The sequence below is a fragment of the Petromyzon marinus genome, chromosome 68 (genome assembly GCF_048934315.1).
Source record: "Petromyzon marinus isolate PM22_M1 ecotype Great Lakes invasive population chromosome 68, UKy_Petmar_22M1.pri1.0, whole genome shotgun sequence".
Classification (NCBI taxonomy): domain Eukaryota; kingdom Metazoa; phylum Chordata; class Hyperoartia; order Petromyzontiformes; family Petromyzontidae; genus Petromyzon; species Petromyzon marinus.
In genome coordinates this window covers 5,890,768-5,916,642 of record NC_133734.1, presented here as the reverse complement: position 1 = coordinate 5,916,642, position 25,875 = coordinate 5,890,768, and the positions used below count along the sequence as shown (strand labels likewise).

The following is a 25,875-nucleotide window of genomic DNA, read 5'->3' as shown; positions in this document are numbered from 1 at the left end:
CATCTCACTCTCAGTAAACTGTCAGATGGTTCATACTTATTGTTTGGTGTTGATGTAACTCGCTCAGCCCGTGTCCCTACTGGATAACTATGAAAAAAGAGTTTCATAGCTCATCGGATTCCTCATCCAGGATAAGGATTCTGATACTCGTGGGTTTTTTACATGTTAACTGCCACAATGCTTAACGCGACGCTTTTCAGCAACGCATCTACCGCGCTAAACGATGACTTATAGCAATGTACTAAGGGTTCATATCTCATACGGATATCTTTATTTAACGTACATCAGTATTAGAGATGAGTGCCAAAGATGATGCATTAATACACTCAGCAATGCACGTTGTGTGGCGTGTAAGAATATCACGTACTCGACTCGCTCCTCATTTTCAGGAATGCCTCTTGCTTTTCACGATGTTCACGCAGAATCCCTTTGAGTTGCGGGCTCTCTTCCTGCTTGCGATCGAGGCGCCTTATGATGAAGTCAGCTCGTGCTGACGCACGGGGTATGGAATAGGCTTCTGAGAGCTCGGATTGTGTGATGAGACCCTGGACGAGCAACTCGTGATGTAGCATTGCAGGGATCCTACCCATCAAATCTCGTTCCACTGGAGGTTCCTCCGTCGTCATTCTGAGCAATGCATCTTCGCTGTCACCCTTCTCTTCATCGGTGTTTTTTGTGCTATGAACTCCACTGTTTGCAAAGTGATCACAAATCTGAATGTCTTCTCTACTCTCATCCACAGGCAGGATCTTCAATGATTGAGCTGTTAAAATATTTGTAAGAATAAATGAAACAAATTTGATTTCTAACTTTGCAATTGTTTAATGCCTTCGTCACGATAATTATTATTATCATCATCATCATACGTTAATTTTAAGTCATTGCTGGGAGGTCTCCCCAAGCCACTACATTTATTATGGTCCTGCGCTAACAAACAATTTTACAATTTATTTTAACACGTAGGCTTTCGCGAATAATATCTTCCATAAGAAGTTTTTGGGTTAGATCGCGTAAATATATGAATGTGTAATTAAAACCCGTCACTACCCGACATGGCCAACTGGTATGGGTTGTCACGTAAACATAACATGACAATTATCACTTGTACAGCACGAGTGTATAGTGTAGTGTATAGTGTAGTAGTGTTTAGTGGTGTTGTGTATAGTGTAGTGTATAGTGGTGTAGTGTATAGTGTAGTATACTAGTACCACACACCGGTGTGTTGGAGAGCCAAGCCACAACATTTACCAACTGAGTACGACGTTTCGCCAGTAATTACAACCAGCTTCATCAGGCGACAGCCAAATTTGTGGAGAAGTCCTCCACCTGTTTCGTTCCTTATATAGAGGCGTAGATGTGATGGATGGTTAACACATCTACGCTTCTAATTACAACTAGGTTCATCTGGCTGTCGCCTGATGACGCTAGTTGTAATTACTGGCGAAACGTCATACTCAGATTGTAAAAGTTGTTGCTTGGCTCTCCAACACACTGGTGTGCTGTACTAGTGATGAGTTGGCCACGTTCTGTTTACGTGACAACCCTTACTAGTTGGCTGTGTCGGATGGTGGTGGGTTTTAACGACACATTTATTTATTTACGCGATCGAACCCAATAAAATGTCTCTTATGGATGTCACAATATATTTCTGCACGTTAACTGATATCACTCCATCTCCGTTTCTGTCACCAACAGCCATTAATGTGCCCACAACCACTCTTTGCTTTGTACATCTCTTTATATCTCCCAGTATCATTTAGAACAGTCACCTCCTCTATCCCATTATGTAATTTTTTTTATTTTTGCTTAATTTCCATTTTCATAATTCGGCATCTGTGCTCACGATTTTGGAATTAAATAGAAAAATAACAAAATCAAGCCTGGATACCAAATTTCAGACAACTGGATGTTGTTGTTTGTTTCAGAATGAGACCATCTGCCTTGATAGCTTCCCAGGCGGTAACATGAACACTATACTCTTTGGTTCTTTCAGTAAATTCATGTAAGTAGCAATAAAGTCAAATAAATCACGACGTTTCGAACGCAACACAAGCGTTCGTCTTCAGGCGAAAATGGCGAGTCACGAAAACTTCAAATCAACACGAACGCTGCTGCAGTGTTTCAGGAACCACCGCTGTGTTTGTTCTACAGAAACACAGAGCTCCGAGATACCCTCGCTCCCAGCTCCACGCTCTACTGCTATGACCTCGCGTCTATACTCCCTCGCCTTCACTATCCCCGCTACACACAAACATAGCAGGGTGAAGGAGGGCCAAATAACCTGCATGACCGACCCATAGGATGTTGGTGGGCACTCACCTAGCAGTCGATTAACAAAGGGGATGTTCACGTGCTCTACTGCTGTGGCTACATCGCCTGCATGCACACTCAGCGGCGACGATTCTGAACCGTGTTTTCCTTCTGGATATTAATACACTCCAAGTAAGTGTCAAGGATTCCCGATACGTGACACGCCCTTGTACTCACCTTCGTAAATCGCGACTGAGCCCGACTTCACTTTGAAAGCCGGACAGAGCGGCTCACTTGGAATCTCGTCGAATGAGTGCAACAACTCCATGGTGCTGGCGTTGTAAAACGAAAGTTTTCCTGCGTTAAAGTCCAAGCGAACGCCGACTCTCTGTAAATGCGTAATCTCCGGATAAGGAATGGATTGGTCACCATGTCTTGCAGAGCAATTTGAATCCCATTGAATGAACGCCCAAGAAGACTCATTCCAGCCCAGCCTGCCAGACATGTCTTGACATTTCCGAGGAATCGACCCACGTGCTACGCCTATAGAACAGTTTTCCGAGGCTCTCACATCCACTTCCCAGTAGTGGTCACCCGACGAGAAGGTCTCGAAGCCGAGGACTATTGGCCACCAGTCAAACCTCTCTGCATGATCAGAGTAAGGCTGATCTTCCTTGTTACACGTCGCTGTCCTGAGATCGGCAGAAATTTGAAGCCATCGATGTGCCGAGTTGGGGTTCAGAGTGGGCGAGCACACATCTGCAAGACAAGCAAATCATTGTGTAAATCTTAACAATCACGACTCAGTTTTTTACTCATTATCGTCAGCCATAATTAAGTCGTCGCCATGAGAGGCAAAGGTGCACCTGGACATTTCTTCCCCATGCCACTGCTGGTGGAAGGATCTCGACTCGAAGCAGCATCAGAGCCCCCTCTTGAGTGTATTTGGGCCTCCCTTCCAAGCTGGTTACATTTGCTGCAGTGGCTAGGAGATGTTAACTAGCTCGCCTGGTATGCATGAGGTCACGTGTTCAATCCTGACCCTGACTCCTATTTTATATTTGGAGTCTGTGTGTGTCTCTCTCTCTCCCCGTGGATTTTTCTCCACATTTAGAATCAATATTACACGTTTAGATCATTAGGCTGTGATACATTTCCACATGATGATGATATCAGCTACTTCATTGATCTATCATTTGTGATGGCCAGCTCGCTTCTGATAAAGATAAAATAGCTACTACATAGTAGCTTAGTGGGGCCTTACTCGGTAAAATGAAATAACTTCGTTTAAAAAAATAGTTTTAGTTTAGTTTACTCTACAGTGACCACTCATTGTGCTGGAGCCAGCGGTATTGCCTCGTCGTGTACCAAACCTTTACACCGCGGCAGCATCGGATCACGCGGTACCGTGCTGTGTTGCTCCAACATTGATTGTCTTGATAAATTGGCCGCAGATATCGCCAAATGCGTCTGCCAGATGTTTGCAGCCTCTTGATGCCATCTCAGAAAAATGCAGATATGTATCATCTTAGGCAGCTGGAACTAAACTGAACTGATGGGCTAAAGGCCCCTGTGTATTTATACAACTATTTATATTACTGGAAAATTATAGAATGTTCTAGAATTTATTCCAAGTTTATTCAACACTGAATCTATCTGGAATATTCTGGAAAATAGGTAAATTTCTAAATATCACTGTCCTGATCACAAAACTTTGTGGGGAATAAATAGCCATTTTCCATACTTTTGAGGCATAATTAGAAAATAACACTTACTACCCAAGGACAATTTTTTTTAATGTTACACTGTTATCAAGGCTCCCCGGAATGCAAGAGGACAATAGAGGAATACTACGCTTACATTTTTACGAAATGCATTCAAACTATTGCATTGCCTGAAGCTACATCGAACTGCGGATGTATGTTAATATACGCATGGAGCTACTGCCGGCGATTATATCAGCTCGCGTGCGAGTACTGAGTGGATTGTTGCATAGCAGGGTCATGGGAGGTATTAGAGGCTTGCGGAGGCCTTCATCCAGCAGTGGATTAACCTTGGCTGATGATGATGATGTAAAGGGGATGAGTATGACATGTATCCAGTGTACTCTGAGATTGGCCTAAATTAGTCGCAACTTTGCTGGCTACTCCACCACTGCCCCTTCTGTGAAGGTTTTCCCGCTTGAGTGAGACGTTGGGACTGTGGGCCTGCGATGCTGAGAATTAGTGGACTAGTTTCTCTGTTGAGATAACTTTTTTGTCGTTGTTGTTTGTGTCTCTTTAGTTTTGGTGACATGCATTTGATTATTATTATAATTATTATCATTTTACTTTCTGAGAGTGTTCAAATGCTCGGTAATCTATATATATAAGTAAAAAATTGTGGATTTGTAGGTTTGCGTGTGATCGCGCGCTTGGCTCTCCAACGGTGGGGTTTTCATAAAAAAATAGCCAGGCACCACGCCGTAAGCCCCACGGTCAACGAGCGCTATTCTTTTTTCACATCCGTCAACTTTAAAGTAGTTGAATTAGCGATTTACTGCGATTTTTGCGCGTTTCGTTTTTATTTATTCATGACGTGTGCACAACCAAACCAACTCACGCGCCTTTGGTGGGGAGGATGGCCCATGCCAAGTCACACGCCTTCGGTGGGAGTCAGGGTCGCGTTAAAAATCCTATAAAAATACACTAAACGCTCAGGAAATTTCGATTTAAAGCTCAGGAAATTCTTCACTGTGCCATGTCCCCCCACCCCGATGCATGCAATTATTACTACTACACAGTCGGCAGATGCTACCACTATAGGCCATAGATATTACTGCAGAGCGGCCGGGGACATCGTGCCTGGGAGGGGGGGTCAGGGGTAGCAGCCCAGCCCCAGCCTGCCAAGGTGCCACCTCGGCCGGCTGGACAATCTAGGCGAGGCCGGAGGCTCTGCACGGGACTCGACCTCACCACGCCACTCTGTCAGGTGAGTACTTTGTGCTATAGAGTCGATAAATACTGCTATAGAGTCGGCACGTACTACTGTGGTCATAGCAGGTGCCACCACAGTCGGTATGCACTGCTGTAATCATAGCAGGTACCACCACAGTCAGTATGCACTGCTGTAATCATAGCAGGTACCACCACAGTATGCACTGCTGTCATCATAGCAGGTATCACCACAGTCAGTACGCACTGGTGTTACATTTTTAAGAGTAGTTTTGAAATATTTTTAAGACCTTGGTAACGCCGGGTACTTCCTGCTAGTTGCTATATAATAGGATTTGTACAACACCATGGAATAAAATTAGCATGAATGTCGCTATATTTAATAAAATTATAATATTCTTAGCTCTTTTGGTAAAGTCGCGTTGAAGGGAAACAATAAAATAATAAAATATATAAAAGAATAAAAATTATCACGATGTTTCGACCAAAATACAAGCGGTCATCATCAGGTGTGTCGGTTTGCATTAATTTATTTATTTTACACGGTGTATTTATTTATAAAAAAACGTCAGCGCCACGCGCAGCGATTTGGCAGTTTATTTAGAAGGACTAGTCCATCTATGTCACGAAAGCTTTAAATCAAAATTATTATAACGAAGTGCTCCGGCCTGAAAGTGAAAAAAAAAAGCTACGATTAATGGATTGCAACGCTGACGAGTGTGTAAAGTGTACGCACGGCTCGTCTTCAGCATGTCCAGGAAATGCTGTTCCCTGCTCCGCTGTTGTTCGAGTATCTCCAGCAGCTCTCGACGTTTGCCGTCACCTCGTCTCATGACGGGCAACAGGATGGAGTCCGCGCGCTTGGCGGCGTCGGGAATTGTAAACGCCCTCCAGTACTCCTCTTCCGTAACCACATTCCTCATCTTCAGCTCGTGCAGGAAAAGGGAGGGAGTTTTGCCGATCCACTCTCGCAACTCCGGCAACTCCCTCTCGACGTCCTTCCAGTTGCCCTCTTGATCTTCTGTGATCATTTTAAAAATGAAATCCTCTGCACTCTGCCAGAGTAAAGGCACGGCAAGTGAGTGAGCAGCAATCGCCAGATCATCATCATGCACAACACGGCCGACCAATAGGGAGCCATCCCTCGACTGTGCCCGAGCATCGATCAGCCTCCCATTTTACCTTTACAAGATGGGAATTCCTCCGGTACAGCCATGGAATGCCCAGGTACGAAAAACCTCTCCACCCTCTCCACAACTAAGAATTCTGGTTACTTTCTCACATCCCCCCCTCCCCCCATATATATAAGCTACCACTCTACACCACCGTTAGGAAAGAACTTCAAGGGTGGACACCGATAATTCCTTCCCCGCACCTAGACAACACTTCAAGCACCTAAAGTCCACCTCCTCCCCTCTCCCACGGTCTTTCTGTACCCCCCACAACTTCCTCAAGATAACCATGGACCTGTTGTGTCGGGGCTTGCGCGCTTTCCACAATAATGAAAAACACAACAACAACAACAAGAGAGTGGGATAGACTTAATAACGTGGAATCACTTACATTCACTTCATCATGATTGGAGATATTACTGCGGAGTGAAATATTTATCAACAGCTTTATATAGCAAACAAAAAATATAAACTTTTCATTTTCAATCAAGGCTCCTCATAATGAACATGCATTCTACATGTAGCAGTAACCCCGTCTTGCTCGTCGGCAATATCACGTGAGCATTGATTCCAATCACAGCCGGTCACCCGACTTCTCACTCGATTAAAATACTCAATTGCTGCCTGGGCCGCCAGTATCAACACATCAACTTTCATCAATAACGCAACAAAAGATACAGCCACGTCTCTCTCTCTCTCTCGCTGTCCTCCTCCTCCGTTCTCGAGCCTTGTAACCCCTCCTTGTCCTTCTCACTCGTCTGCCTCGTCCACGGTCACCCCACACTTCTGGCCTGCCCCACCCCCCTACCTGGACTGTCTCCATGGCGACCCTGCCTCGTCTATTTCCCCCCGCCCCTCCACCATTTTCGGTCATTGCGCGTGACATAAGTACATTTTTTTAAAAATAGGATTCGTTTATTCTTCCAAACGTTTTGGTAAACGTTGATCTTACATTGCTGCTGTGTTTAGTAGCTATCGCACGGCATGCTGCTTTATTTATTACCAGATTCGAGAACCACCGGTTAAACGCACAAAGTGATCAGCTGCCAATTGTTCCGTTTTATTTTGGAAATCGTGGCACAGCTCCATCATCACTGAACACCGTGACGGGAAAGTTGCTCGCGTGAAGATATGCCGAGTGCTTTGATTATAGACGAAGAAACATCCGTACATTTTGTCTCAACTTTATCTTTTTAAAGGATATTCAGGGTAGGAACAACGACGGCTAATTGGCTCTTAAAACAAGGAAATGATAATAATAATACATTCCATGTGTAATGAGTCCACCAGACGAAGGTTGAGACGGCACAGCTCCTCTTTGTTTTCCACACGTGGCTCACGCCACGTGTGGACCACTCCACTCCAAATCCCGCCAGGAAACCGCCCCCCGATCGCCCCGCCTCATACGGTGACGTCACCGCTCCCCTCGTGGGCGTTCCCTCTCTCTCACGCCCCGCCCTCTCTTTCCCTTCGTCCGTGACGTCATCTTTAACAGTAACCTGCCATCCCGTGGGTGTTTCGACCTCAGGATCACGTGGATATTAACACTACACATGAAGTGGCGCATTTCCTCCATAGATCCCAATGCACCACCGTGTATGTGTAGCGGCATCGTTGAGCGCTGTGTGCGGGGTTGCCACTACTAACAGCCTGGAATAACGGTCTCGAGTCAACAGGGGGCAGAAGCGAGGCTGATGGAGATGAGTGAGGCCGTTGGGACAAGGTAACCCCAGGGTAGCTCGGGACCAGGGAAGGTACAGACCCCAGACCCCCAAGAGGGGGGCTGGGGGATAACGTCACTCTCCAGGCCCCTCTAGACAGTTCCAGAAGGGAGGAGTGGCTAGGGGCGGAGTGAGCCAGGAACCGGTTAAAAGCCGGAACCCTGAACGGGACCGGGTGTTGTTTTCCACTCAAAGATGAAGAGGCTGCCCTGAAGACTGCCCTGAAGATGGCCCTGAAGACCTAGGAGCCAGAGCCGGACCCGAGGACCTTGGCTGGGTCAGGTCAGATAGCCTTCCTAGACCCCGATAGCAGAGGGCCCTATAGACATACTCTTTTGTTCTTTCGGTAAAGTCATGTAGGTAGAAAATAATAGATCATGACGTTTCGATCGCAACTCAAGCGACTGTCATCAGGTGACAAAAACAAAGCAGTTTCCCTGCTGTGATTGTCTCATCTGATGATGGTCGCTTGTGTTGCGATCGAAACGTCGTGATCTATTATTTTCTACCTACGTGACTTTACCAAAAGAACCAGAGAGCATGGGTTCCTGCAGTCACAAAAGCTTTAAATCCAGATTTACCCTCTAGACATTACTCCCGAATGTATAGGGCATGCCAGTGAGGAGGATATACCTCCCTAGTATAGCGGGTGGAAGGGGCCGTACCCCTCGGTGTTCTGTATCGCTATTGGAAAAAACAGGTCCCTGCAGGGTGGGCTGGTAGGAACATTGGAATTTTGCGCAATTTTACGACATTGTTACGTAAAATTGTGCAAATTGAGAGCGTCTTCCCACCTTTTTGCCCTCAAAATCGTTGAGGGTTCTTCGGACAAATTATACACCCAACAGCACGAGATTTCACTTCGTTAAAGTATTGAAAGGGGACGGACGGACGGATACATTAATCTATTGCAGGCTGGTACACTCAGTTTACAACTTCGTTCCTACCAGGATAAACGTGTTGCCTCCAAGAGAGAAGTCTCCCTTAGAGTTGTACCCACTACATATGGAAGACACGAAATATACAGAATGTGCAGGGTAGATGGCCAGATCTAGGTAGATAAATGTTGATTTACCCAATCAGCCACTGACTCAACCACACACCCACTCACTCACCCACTCACTCGCTGACCCACTCACTCATTCACCCAATCACTCAATCATACACCCACTCACCCATTCACTAACTTACTCACTCACCCACCCATCCACCCACTCACTAGGCCCGATCACCCCAGGATCAGAGCCTTGATCGCAAGAGTCCTTAGAAAGAAGGCAATCCGAAAATCTGAGGGACCTCGCTGGAGAGTCAACACGGACCAGTTTATGAAGATTATAATTTCGAGTGTTGACACGCTTAATGATTCAGCGACCCATGCTAACCATCACGATACAGGACGGGCAAATGACCCTGGCGACTCACGACGTCTGCTTAGGTTCTCATTCACCATCGACACCAATAACAGGAGTGATATTTGGTCAGGTCACATAGACTTGGCGAGGTGGAATGACTTACATTCAAATGCTCTTCGTCATTTTTCAAAGCTATGTTCTCACTTGTAACAGGAATTCTTCCTATATAAGAGAGAAAATACATTATTGTAGAACATTCTTAAATATATATACTTGAAAATTATACATTACATCATAGAGACCTGTCGTCATGGGCTTATGTTGATGATGACGATGATAATCATATTATTCTCTTCTTCATACGGCTCAAAAGGTGAATGTGAAGTGTAATATCACACCCACTCCAGGAGGTTTACTATTCTGGAACATCGCCCGATGATGCTGGTTGATGTAATTACCACTATACACTACACTATACACTACACTATTATACACTACACTATACACAACACTATTATACACTACACTATACACTACACCGTGATGATGCTGGTTGATGTAATTATCTGCGAAACGTGACGGTACTGAAATTGTAAATGTTTTGGATTTAATCTCCAACACACCGGTGGCCTGAAGTAGTATACTACATTATACACTATACTATTCACTACAATACACCACTACTGTAGTGGTGTCAGGGGAAGGATTCCCACCAATAGGAGGGGGAGTGAGACGGTGACAGGAGAAGGAAAGAGGGGTGGGTTGGCGGGAACGAGATTGGGATGGCTGGGGACAGGTGTGGATGGGAGAAATGGAATAAAAGATTAACCCCCTGCAACCTTGTGTCGGCTCTCCTTTACACTACAATACACTACTCTATACACTACACTATACACTACTATACACTATGCTAATATACACTATGCTAATATACACTACACCGTGGTGATGATGATGAGAGAGAGACATGCAAACTCCAAATATACAGCAGCATGCATCGTCAGGGTCTGGCATCGAACCAACGACCTCCTGCATACCAGGCAAGGGAGTCAACATCCTCCTAGCCACCGCGACTTACCCCAGGGGAAGCGTTTGCGGTGGATTCTGTAGAGAAGGAGGCCCACGGTCACCACAAGTAAAATGGCGATCACGGCAGCACCGATGACAGCACCGGTGATAGCTCCAGCAACGTCTGAGGATCGTACACATTTAGTAGAGTAGTGCATAGTGTAGTGTGTAGTGTAGTGTGTAATGTAGTGTATAGTGTAGTGTATAGTAGTGTATAATAGTGGTGTATAATTGTGTAGTGTATATTGTATAGCAGTGTGTATAAGGTATAGTAGTGTAGTGTATAGTAGTGTGTAGTGAATAGTAGTGTGGTGTGTAGTGTATAGTTGTGTGGCGTGTAGGGTCTAGTAGTGTAGTGTCTAGTAGTGTGGTGTCTAGCAGTGTAGTGTCTAGTAGTGTAGTTGTGTAGTTTTATAGTAGTGTAGTGTAGTTGTATGGTAGTGTAGTTGTATAGTAGTGTAGTTGTATAGTGTAGTGTATAGTGTAGTGTATAGTGTAGTGGAATAAATACAAAGTATTTGACGAAACAAAGTAAGTTGTAACTTAACATGCCCTGTGTTCAATTTGTGTGTTTCGATGATTCACCTAAAAAAAATTGTCTGGCAAACCCCAGGCTAAGAACCACCCCACTGGTGCAGTGAATTGTCATGGTGCGATTGTCATCAGTTTCTCTCTTCTAGATTTAAAGCTTTCGTGACTGCTAGGATCCATACTCTTTGGTTCTATTGGGCAAAGTCACGTAGGTGAAAATAAAATAACAAAAAATCACGACGTTTCGGCCACAACACAAGCGGCCTTCATCAGGTGAAGGGACGAGACTGTCTGGAGGACAGCGCTGGAGCGAACACAGCCAAGCTCAGACCGCGACCTTTAAGCTGTGTGAGAAGAAACAGAGTGCCTTGACAAAGGAATTAGCATAGAATTTAGCAGTGAAATAGCTGAGTGATTAGCTTGTGACTGGTCACAGAAATGGCTATGTTAAAGTCAAAGCATACACATCCACAGAATAAATGGACTCAATATATTCTTCAATAAGCTGAGCTATTAACAGTAACTGGGTAAACTCTACACTATATAATGAATACTAAGTAGTAAACCAATAAAAAACTAAAATATAAATTACCTCAATGTTATCAATCAACTATATATATTCTCCAATCAGCTAAGCTACCAACAATAAGTCGTTACATATCACAATGCTATATGGTGAAACAATGGGTGGATTCTTACCCTCAACTTTTAGCACCACAGATAGCTACGAGTCCCGTTCAAACGGACGAGTTCACCCATGGTCGGAACAGAGGAGGGGGAGAGAGACAGCTGTGAGGTGCTGTTATACTCCATGTTGTAAACCATACCATTAACCGTGGTGTGAGAGGTATTAAGAGTCAATGCCAGTGAAAGAGCTGCGGTCTGAAGGTCATCGTAAAATACATTTAATTAAGAACGGAAATGGTTTAAAACATCTTTCCAATGGTTACTAGGCCAGAATCCATCTTCTCGGTTGAAATTGTCTCTGTGCTTGTATATGTGAATGGCCTCATGAACGAATCTCTCATGGTAGCCAGATGGCTTACAAAGAGCCTCCGTCTTGGAGAAGTCAATGTCATGTGAGCCCACTGAATTATAACAGTGATCTGCCACGGCAGAGGAGTTCGTCAAACTGCAAGTCCATCGGCACGTACACCACCTCTTTCCTAAAATCCGTCAATCAAATGCTAATTTTTTATGCTAATTTCTTTGTCAGAACACCTTGTTTGCTCGCACACAGGTCCGATGTCTGAGCGTGGTTGTGTTTCGCTAAATTCTCCTGTTTGATGAGTACTAGGTGCCTCGGTGAATGTATATGCTCTAACTTTAACATTGCTATTTCTGTGACCAGTTACAAGCTAATCACTCAGCTATTTCAATGCTAAATTCGATGCTAATTCCTTTGTCAAAGGGTACCTCTGCGGATGTGTATACTTTAACTTAGCTATTTCAATGAGCCATTTCAATGCTAAATTATATGCTAATTCCTTTGTCAAGGTGCTTGGTCTTTTTCTTCTCACAGTTTAAAGGTCGTGATCTAAGCGTGGCTTCTTCCACTCCAGCACTGTCCTCCAGACAGTCTCGTCCCTTCACCTGATGAAGGCCGCTTGTGTTGTGGCCGAAACGTCGTGATTTTTTGTTATTTTATTTTCACCTACGTGACTTTACCCAATAGAACCAAAGAGTATGGATCCTAGCAGTCACGAAAGCTTTAAATCTAGAATTCCCTCATCAAGACTCTATACCATTGAGCCCAATGCATTTCCGACAAGGAACACATTACCAGTGAACTCAAGCACGTACACCAGGCTCTCAGGACTAATGGTTACTCCGACTACACAATCCGCAAAGCCATCACTCCAGTCATGAAGAAGGATCCTCTTGTGGAGCCACTCAAAACCATCACCTTACCCTACATTGCAGGGGTCACTAAAAAGATCTCCAAAATCCTGAATAAACACAAGATCCAGGTCCGATTCAACACAGTACATAAAATCCGTGATCTGGTTCCATCTGTAAAAGATGCTGTTCCAGACATACAGTACCCGGGCGTTTACAAACTAAAGTGCCTCTGTGGTAGTAGCTACATTGGAGAAACCAAACGACATATCTCGGACCGCATCCGCGAACATAAAGCAGACTTGAAACACGGTAGAACGAACTCCTCTGCGTGGCAGATCACTGTTATAATTCAGTGGGCTCACATGACATTGACTTCTCCAAGACGGAGGTTCTTTGGAAACCAACCGGCTACCATGAGATTCGTTCATGAGGCCATTCACATATACAAGCGCAGAGACAATTTCAACCAAGAAGATGGATTCTGGCTTAGTAACCATTGGAAAGATGTTTTAAACCATTTCCGTTCTTAATTAAATGTATTTTACGATGACCTTCAGACCGCAGCTCTTTCGCTGGCATTGACTCTTAATACCTCTCACACCACGGTTAATGGTATGGTTTACAACATGGAGTATAACAGCGCCTCGCCGCTGTCTCTCTCCCCCTCCTCTGTTCCGACCATGGATGAACTCGTCCGTTTGAACGGGACTCGTAGCTATCCGTGGTGCTAAAAGTTGAGGGTAAGAATCCACCCATTTTTTCGCCATTTAGCATTGTGATATATCACGACTTATTGTTGGTAGCTTAGCTGATTGGAGAATATATATAGTTGATTGATAACATTGAGGTAATTTATATTTTAGTTTTTTATTGGTTTACTACTTAGTATTCATTATATAGTGTAGTGTATACCCAGTTACTGTTAATAGCTCAGCTTATTGAAGAATATATTGAGTACATTTATTCTGTGGATGTGTATGCTTTGACTTTAACATAGCTATTTCTGTGACCAGTCACAAGCTAATCACTCAGCTATTTCACTGCTAAATTCTATGCTAATTCCTTTGTCAAGGGGTGCCTCTGTGGATGTGTATGCTTTGACTTTAACATAGACATTTCTGTGACCAGTCACAAGCTAATCACTCAGCTATTTCACTGCTAAATTCTATGCTAATTCCTTTGTCAAGGCGCTCTGTTTCTTCTCACACAGCTTAAAGGTCGCGGTCTGAGCTTGGTTGTGTTCGCTCCAGCGCTGTCCTCCAGACAGTCTCGTCCCTTCACCTGATGAAGGCCGCTTGTGTTGTGGCCGAAACGTCGTGATTTTATGTTATTTTATTTTCACCTACGTGACTTTACCCAATAGAACCAAAGAGTATAGTTTCTCTCTTGCTTAGCAACGAGGTCACGGGACCCTTCGACACCTCACGTGGCCCCAAGAGTGCACTCGGCCTGCACAGGCGCCGTATTAACGTCACCGCTACTGAGCGGTGAGCGTCTGCTGCTGTTGTTGGTAGATCGTGAAAGATGGCAACGGATTGTGGGTAGGGGTATGGGTGGTTTGCCTTCACACTTAGCACTTGCAATACGGAGGTTAATTGTTGGGTCCTGCTCTAAAACCGACATAGGCAACCGAGGATCAACGCTACAAATCGCAGAATAAGTTTTACCCTTTCTGGGAATAGAAGAGGGGTTGTGTTCAGATGTTAGAACACCAAACAGAAACCTAATGCAAGGAGTCAAGTAACTGGATTAACCACACACAGTACTTGTGGCGAGCATGCAAACATTAACATGCTCTGGTATTATACTCATTGTCTTTAAAACTGATTGGTCCACATGTTTTAACATCTTAACACACCTCCTGTTTTACTGCCAGAAAGATTAAAACCTCTTCTTAGATTTTGATACTGGCAAGTCAGGTCCCATGATGCTACAAATCGCATTGGCAAATATGATTTGCAACGTTGATTCATGGCCACGCGTGCATGACCCATAGTTACATTCGAACGTGTCATTTCATCGAGTGTAATGTTGATGTCTTGGTGTGATCTGGGACTATTGTTGTGTTGTCTTGGTGTAATCTGGGACTTGTTGTTTTTGTGTGGTCTGGGACTGTTGTTGCTGTCTTGGTGTGGTCTGGAACTGTTGTTGTGTTGTCTTGGTGTGGTCTGGGATTGGTGTTTGTCTTGGTGTGGTCTGGGACTGTTGTTGTTGTTGTCCTGGTGGGGTCCTGGACTGTTGTTGTTGTCTTGGTGTGGTCTGGGACTGTTGTTGATGTTTTGGTGTGGTGTGGGACTGTTGTTGATGTATTTGTGTGGCCTGGGAATGTTGTTGTTTGTGTTGTTGTCTTGGTGTGGTCTAGGACTGTCCTCTGGTCTGCACACCTATTGTGTGTTTGTGTGCTCGTTCTTGTAACTCGCTCATCGCGTGCTCGCCAGATCCCTCCTCCTCCTCTTGCAAGCCCCTACACTACTAAACACTACACTGCATACTACACTATACACTACTATACACTACACTACTATACATTACACTATACACTAAACTCCAATACACTACTATACACTACACTACTATTCACTACACTCCGAAACACTACACTACTATACACTAAACTATATACTACTATACACTACACTATACACTAAACTCCAATACACTACTATACACTACACTACTATACACTACACTATACACTACACTACTATACACTACTATACACTACACTACTATACACAATCCTGATTTGAAGCTTTCGTGACTGCAGGAATCCATACTCTTTGGTTCATTTGGTAAAGTCACGTAGATAGAAAATTAATAGATCACTACATTTCCATCGCAACACAAACGACGTCTTCAGGTGACAGTCACTTGTGTTGCAATCAAAACGTCGTGATCTAATAATTTTCAATCTACGTGACTTTACCGAAAGAACCAAAGAGTATACACTACAATACTATACACTACACTATACCCTACCACTATACACTATACTACTATACACTATACTAAACAATACACTATACACTACACTCCTCTTCACAGTTGTCGTTCACCTTTCCCACGTAGAATTTCAGAATCCCCGTACGTGTTCCCCTTATCCTCCCCGACCTGCCAGCGTCGATTGTGAGCGCGTTAGAGCCATGTGGGTGCGGCGAGCAGTCGTCCGAACCTGCGTCTCCCTTCGCGTCCGTGCAGAGGTCCGATGGGGCAGCCCTCTGGAAGCCGTCTTTACAGCGACAGCGAGTGTCCTGCCTGATGGTGCATCTGCTCTCAGTGTCCTCGGCTGCAAAACACCACCACCACCGCCACATGTAGGTAATACTTTGGTGAGCATCTGCGCATGCAGCGTAGTATCACGCAGTAACGCGTGGTCATGCGGCGTGGTGACGAATGATTCTAAATATGGAGGCAAAAACCGACCACGGAGAGAGAGATGCAAACACCAAATATACAACAGCAGGCATCATCAGGGTCGTGATCGAACCCAGGACCTCCTGTTTACCAGGCGAGGTAGTTAACATTTCCTAGCCACCATGATGATGATGAGAGACAAATATACAGCAGGTGTCATCAGGGTCGGGATCGAACCCAGGACCTCCCGTGTACCAGGCGAGGTAGTTGACATCTCTCTGGCTGCAGTGCCACCCACATTGGCGAAATTTGACTTTGTATCGTGAGCGGTGCGTGAATCATGCAAACCCCTTGATCCCCCAAACCAGTCCCATTCTTTGGTTCTTTCCGTAAAGTCACGTAGAATGAGAATATAATAATAAATTGATAAAATAAAATAACACAATAATATTCTCACGACGTTTCGGCCACAACACAAGCGGCCTTCATCAGGTGAAGGGACGAGACTGTCTGGTAGGACAGCGCTGGAGTGAAAGAGCCACGTTCAGATCACGACCTTAAAGCTGTGTGAGAGGAAACAAAGCGCCTTGACAAAGGAATTAGCATATAATTTAGCATTGAAATGGCTGAGTGATTAGCTTGTGACTGGTCACAGAAATAGCTATTTTAAAATTTAAAGCATACACATCCGCAGAGGCACCCCTTGACAAAGGAATAGCATAGAATTTAGCATTGAAATAGCTACACATCCGCAGAGGCACCCCTTGACAAAGGAATTATCATAGAATTTAGCATTGAAATAGCTGAGTGATTAGCTTGTAATTGGTCACAGAAATAGCTACGTTGAAGTCAGAGCATACACATTCACCGAGGCACTTAGTACAAATCAAACAGGATAATTTAGCATTGAAATAACTAGGCGAATTTAGCATTGAAATAACTGAGTGATTAGCTAGTGACTGGTCACAGAAATGACTATGTTGAAGTCAAGGCCTAAACATCTGAGCTATTCACAGTACTATATAGTGAACCAATAAAAAAAAAACTAAAATATAAATTACCTTAATGTTATCAATAAACTCTATATTCTCCAATCAGCTAAGCTACCAACAATAAGTCGTTATGTATCACAATGCTATATGGCGAAAAAATGGGTGGATTCTTACCCTCAACTTTAGCACCACGGATAGCTACGGGCCCCATTCAGATGGACGAGTTCATCCATGGTCGGAACAGAGGAGGGGGAGAGAGACAGATGCGAGGCGCTATTATACTCCATGTTGTAAACCATACCATTAACCGTGGTGTGAGAGGTATTAAGAGTCAATGCTGGCTAAAGAGCTGCGGTCTGAAGGTCATCGTAAAATACAATTAATTAAGAACAGAAATGGTTTCAAACATATTTCCAATGGTTACTAAGCCAGAATCCATCTTCTCGGTTGAAATTGTCTCTGTGCTTGTATATGTGAATGGCCTCATGAACGAATCTCTCATGGTAGCCGGTTGGTTTGCAAAGAACCTCCGTCTTGGAGAAGTCAATGTCATGTGAGCTCACTGAATTATAACAGTGATCTGCCACGGCAGAGGAGTTCGTCCTACCGTGTTTCAAGTCTGCTTTATGTTCGCGGATGCGGTCCGAGATATGTCGTTTGGTTTCTCCAATGTAGCGACTACCACAGAGGCACTTTAGTTTGTAAACGCCCGGGTACTGTATGTCTGGAACAGCATCTTTCACAGATGGAACTAAATCACGGATTTTATGTACTGTGTTGAATCGGACCTGCATCTTGTGTTTATTCAGGATTTTGGAGATCTTTTTAGTGACCCCTGCAATGTAGGGTAAGGTGATGGTTTTGAGTGGCTCCACAAGTGGATTCTTCTTCATGACTGGAGTGATGGCTTTGCGGATTGTGTAGTCGGAGTAACCATTAGCCCTGAGAGCCTGATGTACGTGCTTGAGTTCACTGGTAATGTGTTCCTGGTCGGAAATGCATTGGGCTCTATGGTATAGAGTCTTGATGAGGGAGTTCTTCTGGGATGGATGGTGGTGGGAATCCGGTTTCAAGTAAGCATCTGTATGGGTAGCTTTCCTGTAGACAGAGTGGCTCATTGAACCATCATGTCTCCTTTTAATTAAGACATCCAAAAAGGGTAGTTTGCCATATTTTTCGACCTCCATGGTAAATCTGATGGCTGGGTGTATGGAATTGATGTGGTCGCAGAATTGGTCTAGAGCAGGCTGGCCATGTGGCCAGATGACAAAGGTGTCATCAACGTACCTCTTCCATAAGGTCGTGCGTAGAGTGGCAGTCTGGATGGCGTCAGTTTCAAATTTTTCCATGAATACGTTGGCTACAACCGGAGATAGGGGGGAGCCAATTGGGGTGCCCTAAGTTTGTTTGTAGAAAGTTCCATTCCAGGTGAAGTATGTGTTGGTTAAGCAATGTCTCACCAGGGGGGGTACATCAGTGTGCAGTCCTTGATGAACCAGGTCTTCAATGATAGCGATGGTGTCAGGTACCGGGACTTTGGTGAAAACCTGGTTCATCAAGGACTGCATACTGATGTACCCCCCCTGGTGAGACATTGCTCCTCTGCCGTGGAAGATCAATGTTATAATTCAGTGGGCTCACATGACATTGACTTCTCCAAGACGGAGGTTCTTTGCAAACCAACCGGCTACCATGAGAGATTCGTTCATGAGGCCATTCACATATACAAGCACAGAGACAATTTCAACCGAGAAGATGGATTATGGCTTAGTAACCATTGGAAAGATGTTTTAAACATTTCTGTTCTTAATTAATTGTATTTTACGATGACCTTCAGACCGCAGCTCTTTCGCCAGCATTGACTCTTAATACCTCTCACACCACGGTTAATGGTATGGTTTACAACATGGAGTATAATAGCGCCTCGCAGCTGTCTCTCTCCCCCTCCTCTGTTCCGACCATGGATGAACTCGTCCATCTGAACGGGGCCCGTAGCTATCCGTGGTGCTAAAGTTGAGGGTAAGAATCCACCCATTTTTTCGCCATATAGCATTGTGATATATAACGACTTTTTGTTGGTAGCTTAGCTGATTGGAGAATATAGAGTTTTTTTGATAACATTAAGGTATATTCTTAGTTTTTTCGGTAAAGTCACGTTGAAGAGAAACAACAAAATAACAAAATATATATAAAACAATAAAAAATTCTCACGACGTTTCGACCATAACTCAAACGGTCATCATCAGGTGTGTCGGTTTGCATAAATTTATTTTGAAAACGGCATATTTATTTATATATAGCCATCTGGCTTCCATGAGAGATTCGTTCATGAGGCTATCCACATATACAAACACAGAGACAATTTCAACCGAGAAGATGGATTCTATCTTAGCAATCATTGGAAAGATTTGATAAATCATTTCAGTTCTTGATTGATTGTTCACGCTTACAGTGCCTTTCAGACAGCATACATAAAAACAAATTTCGTCTCCCCCCTCCTCTTTTCAAAAAATAGATGGACTAGTCCTGGCAAACTGCCATCGTTGCGCGTGACGCAAACGTTATTTTTTTATATATATAAATAAATATGCCGTTTTCAAAATAAATTTATGCAAACCGACACACCTGATGATGACCGTTTGAGTTATGGTCGAAACGTCGTGAGAATTTTTTATTGTTTTATATATATTTTGTTATTTTGTTGTTTCTCTTCAACGTGACTTTACAGAAAAAACTAAGAATATGAATTACTGCAGTCACGAAAGCTTTAAATCAAAACATTAAGGTAATTTATATTTTAGTTTTTTTTGTTGGTTCACTATATAGTACTGTGAATAGCTCAGATGTGTAGGCCTTGACTTCAACATAGTCATTTCTGTGACCAGTCACTAGCTAATCACTCAGTTATTTCAATGCTAAGTTCGCCTAGTAATTTCAATGCTGAATTCTCCTGTTTGATTTGTACTAAGTGCCTCGGTGAATGTGTATGCTCTGACTTCAACGTAGCTATTTCTGTGACCAGTTACAAGCTAATCACTCAGCTATTTCAATGCTAAATTCTATGCTAATTCCTTTGTCAAGGGGTGCCTCTGCGGATGTGTAGCTATTTCAATGCTAAATTCTATGCTAATTCCTTTGTCAAGGGGTGCCTCTGCGGATGTGTATGCTTTAACTTTTAACATAGCTATTTCTGTGACCAGTCACAAGCTAATCACTCAGCCATTTCAATGCTAAATTATATGCTAATCCTTTGTCAAGGCGCTTTGTTTCCTCTCACACAGCTTAAAGGTCGTGATCTGAACGTGGCTCTTTCACGCCAGCGCTGTCCTACCAGACAGTCTCGTCCCTTCACCTGATGAAGGCCGCTTGTGTTGTGGCCGAAACGTCGTGAGAATATTATTGTGTCATTTTATTTTATAAATTCATTATTTTATTCTCATTCTACGTGATTTTACCGAAAGAACCAAAGAAGATGAATCATTGCAGTCACGAAAGCTTTAAATCGAAATTTTACAGTCCCATTCTTTTTGTGAACGGGTTCACGTCGTGTCCATAAACTTCCACCCACCCCTCTTACAATTCACGTTGCAAACGGTGCACTTCTTGCACTCGTTGGAGCTGTTTGGTTCGTCCGTGTAGTCTTCTCCTGGGTAGCATTCCGTACAAAACGTGCCACTGTGTGGTACGCAATCCATCAACTTCCTGCTACCTGCAAGGCGGCAGCAGAGGTGGTGGGTGGGTGGCGGAGGGAAACAGACGCACCGACTGAACGAGAATTCAAATCAAAATGTTTTGGTGTTGGTTGTCGTTCCCCGCCTTGCTGTGTTCCAGACTCGCGAACCGTTCCACTTAGGAAGGGGTCTCAGGAACGAATTAGATTCGTAACCCGAGTACTGCCCATTCACTATACACGACAATATTATATAATACACTATACACTACACTAATATACACTACACAACTATACACTATACTACTATACACTACACTATACACTACACTATTATACCACTACACTACTATACACTACACTACTATACACTACACTACTATACACTACATTATTATACAATACACTATACACTACACTACTAAACACTATACTACGATACAATACACTACTATACACTCTACTCTACACTACCATACACTATACTACTACACACTACACTATACACTACACTACTATACACTACACTACTATACACTACACTACTATACACTACACTACTATAAACTACACTATACACTACACTACTATACACTACACTACTATACACTACACTACTACACACTACTATACACTACACTACTATACACTACACTACTATACACTACACTATACACTACACTACTATACACTACACTACTACACACTACCTTACACTACACTACTATACACTACACTACTATACACTACACTACTACACACTACACTACTACACACTACACTACTATACACTACACTACTATACACTACACACTACTACACACTACACTACTATACACTACACTACTATACACTACACTACTATACACTACACTACTATACACTACACTACTATACACTACACTATACACTACACTACTATACACTCCACTACTATGCACTCCACTATACACTACTATACACTACACTACTATACACTACACTACTATACACTACACTATACACGACACTACACACTACACTACTGTACACTACACTACTACACACTACACTACTACACACTACATTATTATATAATACACTATACACTACACTACTATACACTATACTACTATACAACATATTACTATACACTACGCTATACACTACTATACACCATACTACTACACACTACACGACTATACACTACACTACTATACACTACGCTACTATTCACTACACTACTATACACTACACTACTATACACTACACTACTATACACTACACTACTATACACTACACTATACACTACACTACTATTCACTACACTACTATACACTACACTACTATACACTACACTATACACTACACTACTATACACTACACTACTATACTCTACACTACTACACACTACACTACTACACACTACACTACTATACACTACACTACTATACACTACACTACTATACACTACACTACTATACACTACTACACACTACACTACTATAGACTACACTACTATACACTACACTATACACTGCACTACAATACACTACACTACTATACACTACTATACACTACACTACTATAGACTACACTACTATACACTAAACTATACACTACTATACACTACACTACTATGTACTCCACTATACACTACTATACACTACACTACTATACACTACACTATACACTACTACACACTACACTATACACTACACTACTATACACTACTACACTATACACTACACTATACACTACACTACTATACACTACACTACTATACACTACACTACACACTACACTACTATACACTACACTATACACTACACTATACACTACACTAGTACACACTACACTACACTACTACACACTACACTACTATACTCTACAGTATTATTTCTTTAGAGCTGCTGCTTGTTGTTGTTGCTGTGTAGTTTGTTGTCCCCTCTGCCCACATAAATGTTTTAGTTTGTTGTGCCAAGAAGACTGAATACATATCTGTGCACTGACCAAAGCAACAGACCACTTAGTGTGCTGAATCGTGAGGAAAGTCCACCAAGGCCTCTGATTGGTGCAGGGAGGCCTCAAAGAAGATTGGTCAGGAGGTGAGATTCAAAGGGGATTGGAGGAGGAAGACGCGGATTGGCTGAAGGGAGTGGGGTGAGCGAAGCTTCCACAAATGGGGCTCTCAGAGGATATTAAAGTGTAGTGTGGAGTGTAGTGTGTAGTAATGTAGTGTATCATAGTGTATAGTGGTGCATAGTGTATATTGTATCGTATAGTAGAGTATAGTGTATATTGTTTTCTATCGTAGCATAATGTATAGTAGTATAGTGTTTTGTGTTGGATATTAGTGTATTGTAGTGTATATGCGTGCATAGTAGTGGTATGTATAGTAATGTAGTGTATAGTAGTGTAGTGTATAATAGTGTAGGGTATAATAGTTTAGAGTATAGTGTAGGGTATAGTAGTGTAGAGTATAGCAGTGAAGAGTAGTGTAGTGTATAGTAGTGTAGTGTATAATAGTGTAGGGTATAATAGTGTAGGGTATAGTAGTGTAGAGTATAGCAGTGAATAGTAGTGTAGTGTATAGTAGTGTAGTGTATAATAGTGTAGGGTATAATAGTGTAGGGTATAGTGTAGGGTATAGTAGTGTAGAGTATAGCAGTGAATAGTAGTGTAGTGTATAGTAGTGTAGTGTATAATAGTGTATGGTATAATAGTGTAGGGTATAGTGTAGGGTATAGTAGTGTAGAGTATAGCAGTGAATAGTAGTGTAGTGTATAGTAGTGTAGTGTATAATAGTGTAGGGTATAATAGTGTAGGGTATAGTGTAGGGTATAGTAGTGTAGAGTATAGCAGTGAATAGTAGTGTAGTGTATAATAGTGTATGGTATAATAGTGTAGGGTATAATAGTAAAGGGTATAGTGTAGGGTATAGTAGTGTAGAGTATAGCAGTGAAGAGTAGTGTAGTGTATAGTGTAGTGTATAGTAACGTAGTATATGGTAGTTGGTGCTAGAAGGCGACTGCCTCCAACTGCTCACCACCGTCCTTCTTGAGCAGCTACCAACCATCACCACCAGACAACAGCTCAAACGATTGTATTTCTGCACTAATTTGAGTGTTTTCCTCAAAAATGTTTTCCCAACCCCGTGCTCAATAAGGATGGAATATTAAGTCGAATCTGTTCTATGAAATGCACTATTTAATGATCCAGATTGAAAGGTTATTTCGTTTAAAATGCTGCTTGGTTTTGCTGTTGCTGTGTTAAGTGTTGTCGTCCTTCCTCGCGCACCTCCTATTAGCCACGGTTGGCTACATGCGGTGCAAAACAAGTTAATTGAACCAACATTAAAATCTTTCGATGGTGGTATTTGAGTCGGGTCTTTAAGTCTGTGCGCGTTACCTGCTTGGCAGAGCTCACAACAGATGCCACTGCTTGACAAGTAGTGCGTTGTTTTGTTACATTCGCCTTTGATAACCTGCGTGGGAAAAAAAAACATTCAAGACAAGGATAATGTAACACCCAAAGTAGTTTATGTTATCAGGTGTAACGAGGGCCCACTGAGCTGCTGTGTTCAGAAGTGACCATGTCCGTCACAAATGATGATAGCAGCTCATCCAAGTGGCTGATGTCATCATCATCATCATCAATGTGTGGGCATTCATAGCAGCAGCCCAATACTCTAAACGCATAGAGAAACGTAGAGACACATAGACGTGCATAGACACCCATAGAAACAACAGAGACACATAGATATTCATAGAGACACATAGAAATCCATGGAGACCTATAGAGATACACAGATACCAACTGAGACCCATAGATATACAGAGAGACCCACAGAGATACATAGAGACCCTTAGAAATTAACAGAGACCAACAAGGATCCATCGAGACCCATAATCTAAACTATTTTACGTACCAGGTTTAAGGCCCCACTGAGCTGTGAAGCTCTTTTTAGGAAGCGACCCTCACCATCACAAATGATCGCAGCTCAATCAAGTGGCTGATGACAGCGTCACGTGGGAATTCATAGCAGCAAACAACGACTCTGAACGCGTGGTGATGTTGATTCTATATGTGGGAGAGAAAAATTGGAGGACCCCGGAAAAAAATGCACGCAACTACGGGGAGAGAGACGCAGATTCCAAATACACAGCAGCAGCAGGCGTCAGGGTCTGGGATCGAACCCACGCCCTGCTGCATACCCAGCGAGGTAGTCAACATCTCCCTAGCCACCACAGGGACGCCCCAATGCCCAGCGTCCTTGCCCACCGTGAATTCGTCCATCAACAGGGTCCGCTTTGGGTGGGGACAAACCGCAGACCTCCCAGTCACACTGCGCACACTCCAGTTCACGTTATTCGTTCTGTCATCGCCCCTGCCATCGAGTTACAGGACGAGGATCTGCAACCCGGGGGCTGAGGGGTTCCCCAAGATCGACCCAGCCTCAAGTGAACTACACGGTGCAGTGGTGTCTAGTTAAGCATCGCCACTGGAGGGAGACAAAGGCGACCGGGCGTGCATGCTGGCCACCCACGCCCCGTCTGTGTGTACAACAGTGCCGGTAGCCTTCAATTGTGCTGCTACTCGCTAACAGCACTTGCCCCTGCGGTCTGCTAAGGCTACACAGGAGTCTTTGTCTTTGTGTGCACGTGTTCCCAACACCAGCGACAGCGATTATCTGACCTGGTCCTGGGCCATCGCTAGGTCGACTCAGCCTAAAATGGGGACATCTTTGCTTTTGCAGGCTGTATATGTGTGTGTGTGTGTTTAAGTGTGCGCCATAGCCGATTCCCCTTCAGGGCGTTTGTGACCACCACGCGGATAAATGGGGGCTCTGGACAAGTGCGAGGGGATGGTAACCCCTCCACCTTCAATAAATTACCACTAAACGACGTGAAAAATATCTAATTAATAATCTTGTGCCGGAGGCTCCGGGGGGACAGGCGTCTATGACGTCTCCTGGCCAAACCCCATCTGGCGGAACCAGGAGATTGAA

The 25,875-nt window shown here is 43.5% G+C and overlaps 1 protein-coding gene across 1 annotated transcript in view; it reads right to left on the bottom strand.

The window, feature by feature from the left end:
- The window catches only part of LOC142906629 (uncharacterized), a 36,627-nt gene that overhangs the window by 3,387 nt on the left and 7,365 nt on the right, over positions 1–25,875 (bottom strand). Inside the window, exons 4-11 of the mRNA XM_076054853.1 lie at positions 24,276–24,351; positions 20,793–20,924; positions 16,042–16,155; positions 10,507–10,620; positions 9,592–9,650; positions 5,920–6,238; positions 2,488–3,009; positions 368–763 (exon numbers count right to left, since the gene is read on the bottom strand). Of these exons, the coding sequence (XP_075910968.1) occupies positions 368–763; positions 2,488–3,009; positions 5,920–6,238; positions 9,592–9,650; positions 10,507–10,620; positions 16,042–16,155; positions 20,793–20,924; positions 24,276–24,351 (1,732 nt within the window). The remainder of the gene's footprint in view (positions 1–367; positions 764–2,487; positions 3,010–5,919; positions 6,239–9,591; positions 9,651–10,506; positions 10,621–16,041; positions 16,156–20,792; positions 20,925–24,275; positions 24,352–25,875) is intronic.